At 36.5% G+C, this 1019-nt stretch overlaps 1 protein-coding gene across 1 annotated transcript; it reads left to right on the top strand.

Annotated features, from left to right (window-relative positions):
* Positions 1-24: 24 nt before the first annotated feature.
* On the top strand, positions 25-827 carry LOC104774418 (probable pectinesterase/pectinesterase inhibitor 20; the record flags this gene model as incomplete). Its single annotated transcript, XM_010499028.1, has 2 exons — positions 25-171; positions 527-827. Coding segments are annotated over exons 1-2 (370 nt in total), but the record flags the coding sequence as incomplete, so codon positions are not given.
* Between the last annotated feature and the right edge of the window lie 192 nt (positions 828-1019).

The raw sequence follows: 1019 nt of genomic DNA, 5'->3' as shown, positions 1-1019 counted from the left end.
TCCAAGGAGGCTTGGCCGATATCATCTGATGCTCCGACGACAAAGCCACTGCCTAGGATTCTGACGGAGGGGAAAAATTCGTCGCCACCGGAAGTTTCGTATATGAAAGCGACGGAACGTGAGAGAATGATCTACGAGAGAGTGATGTTTGTTGGACGAAAGCTTCTTCAGGTTTCTTTTCTCTTTATAACTATCTAAACTTATGAATGTTACAAGTTACAATTTTCTTAGATCCCAAAAACATATAAAAGAATAGTTACTATAATTTACAACAAAATTTTATTATTTTTCAGTTTCAAAAAAAAAAAAATTATTTCTTGCCAAAATATTTTCTGGTATTTATCGTTGATTGAAACGGGCAACGTTAAAACGGGCAACATTAAAAATAACTAATCAATAATTTTGTCCAATTTTTTTTTTTTTTTAAATCTGAAAAATACTGTCTTAGGCCTTTTTTATTTTTGGCCAACTTACATCTTATAATTATCGTCAGAAACTTACCTTTTTAACCTCTAAAACTTTACAGTCTTCTCCCGGAGGCAATGGTGGCCTGAAGGTAGCAAAGACGGTCGTCGTTAACCCAAACGGCGTCAACGGTGATACCTTTAAAACCATAAATGACGCCGTCGCTGCTGCGCCAACGAAAGCAGAATCCGGCAACGGATACTTCGTGATTTACGTTGTCGCCGGGGTTTACGAAGAGTACGTCACAGTCCCTAGCAACAAATCATACGTGATGATCGTTGGTGACGGCATTGACAAAACAATCATCACCGGAAATAGAAACGTCGTCGACGGTTCCACCACTTTTGCTTCTGCTACACTAGGTAAGCCTTTTGGACTTGATTGTTTACTTTTATTTCACCTTAAAAAGAACTTACATAATTTTGACGAAAAATAAAATTAAAAAAATTACATATTTGCATGTAACAATACGTTCGATGGTAAAATTAAAATATTCGGTCTAAAAACATTTAATGTGTTGACTAGCAAATGCAAACAGGACAACTCCATCACAA

This window comes from Camelina sativa, unplaced genomic scaffold (assembly GCF_000633955.1).
Source record: "Camelina sativa cultivar DH55 unplaced genomic scaffold, Cs unpScaffold02789, whole genome shotgun sequence".
NCBI classification, from domain to species: Eukaryota; Viridiplantae; Streptophyta; class Magnoliopsida; order Brassicales; family Brassicaceae; genus Camelina; species Camelina sativa.
Note: the sequence above shows the minus strand (reverse complement) of the source record. Positions and strands in the feature narration are given on the sequence as shown.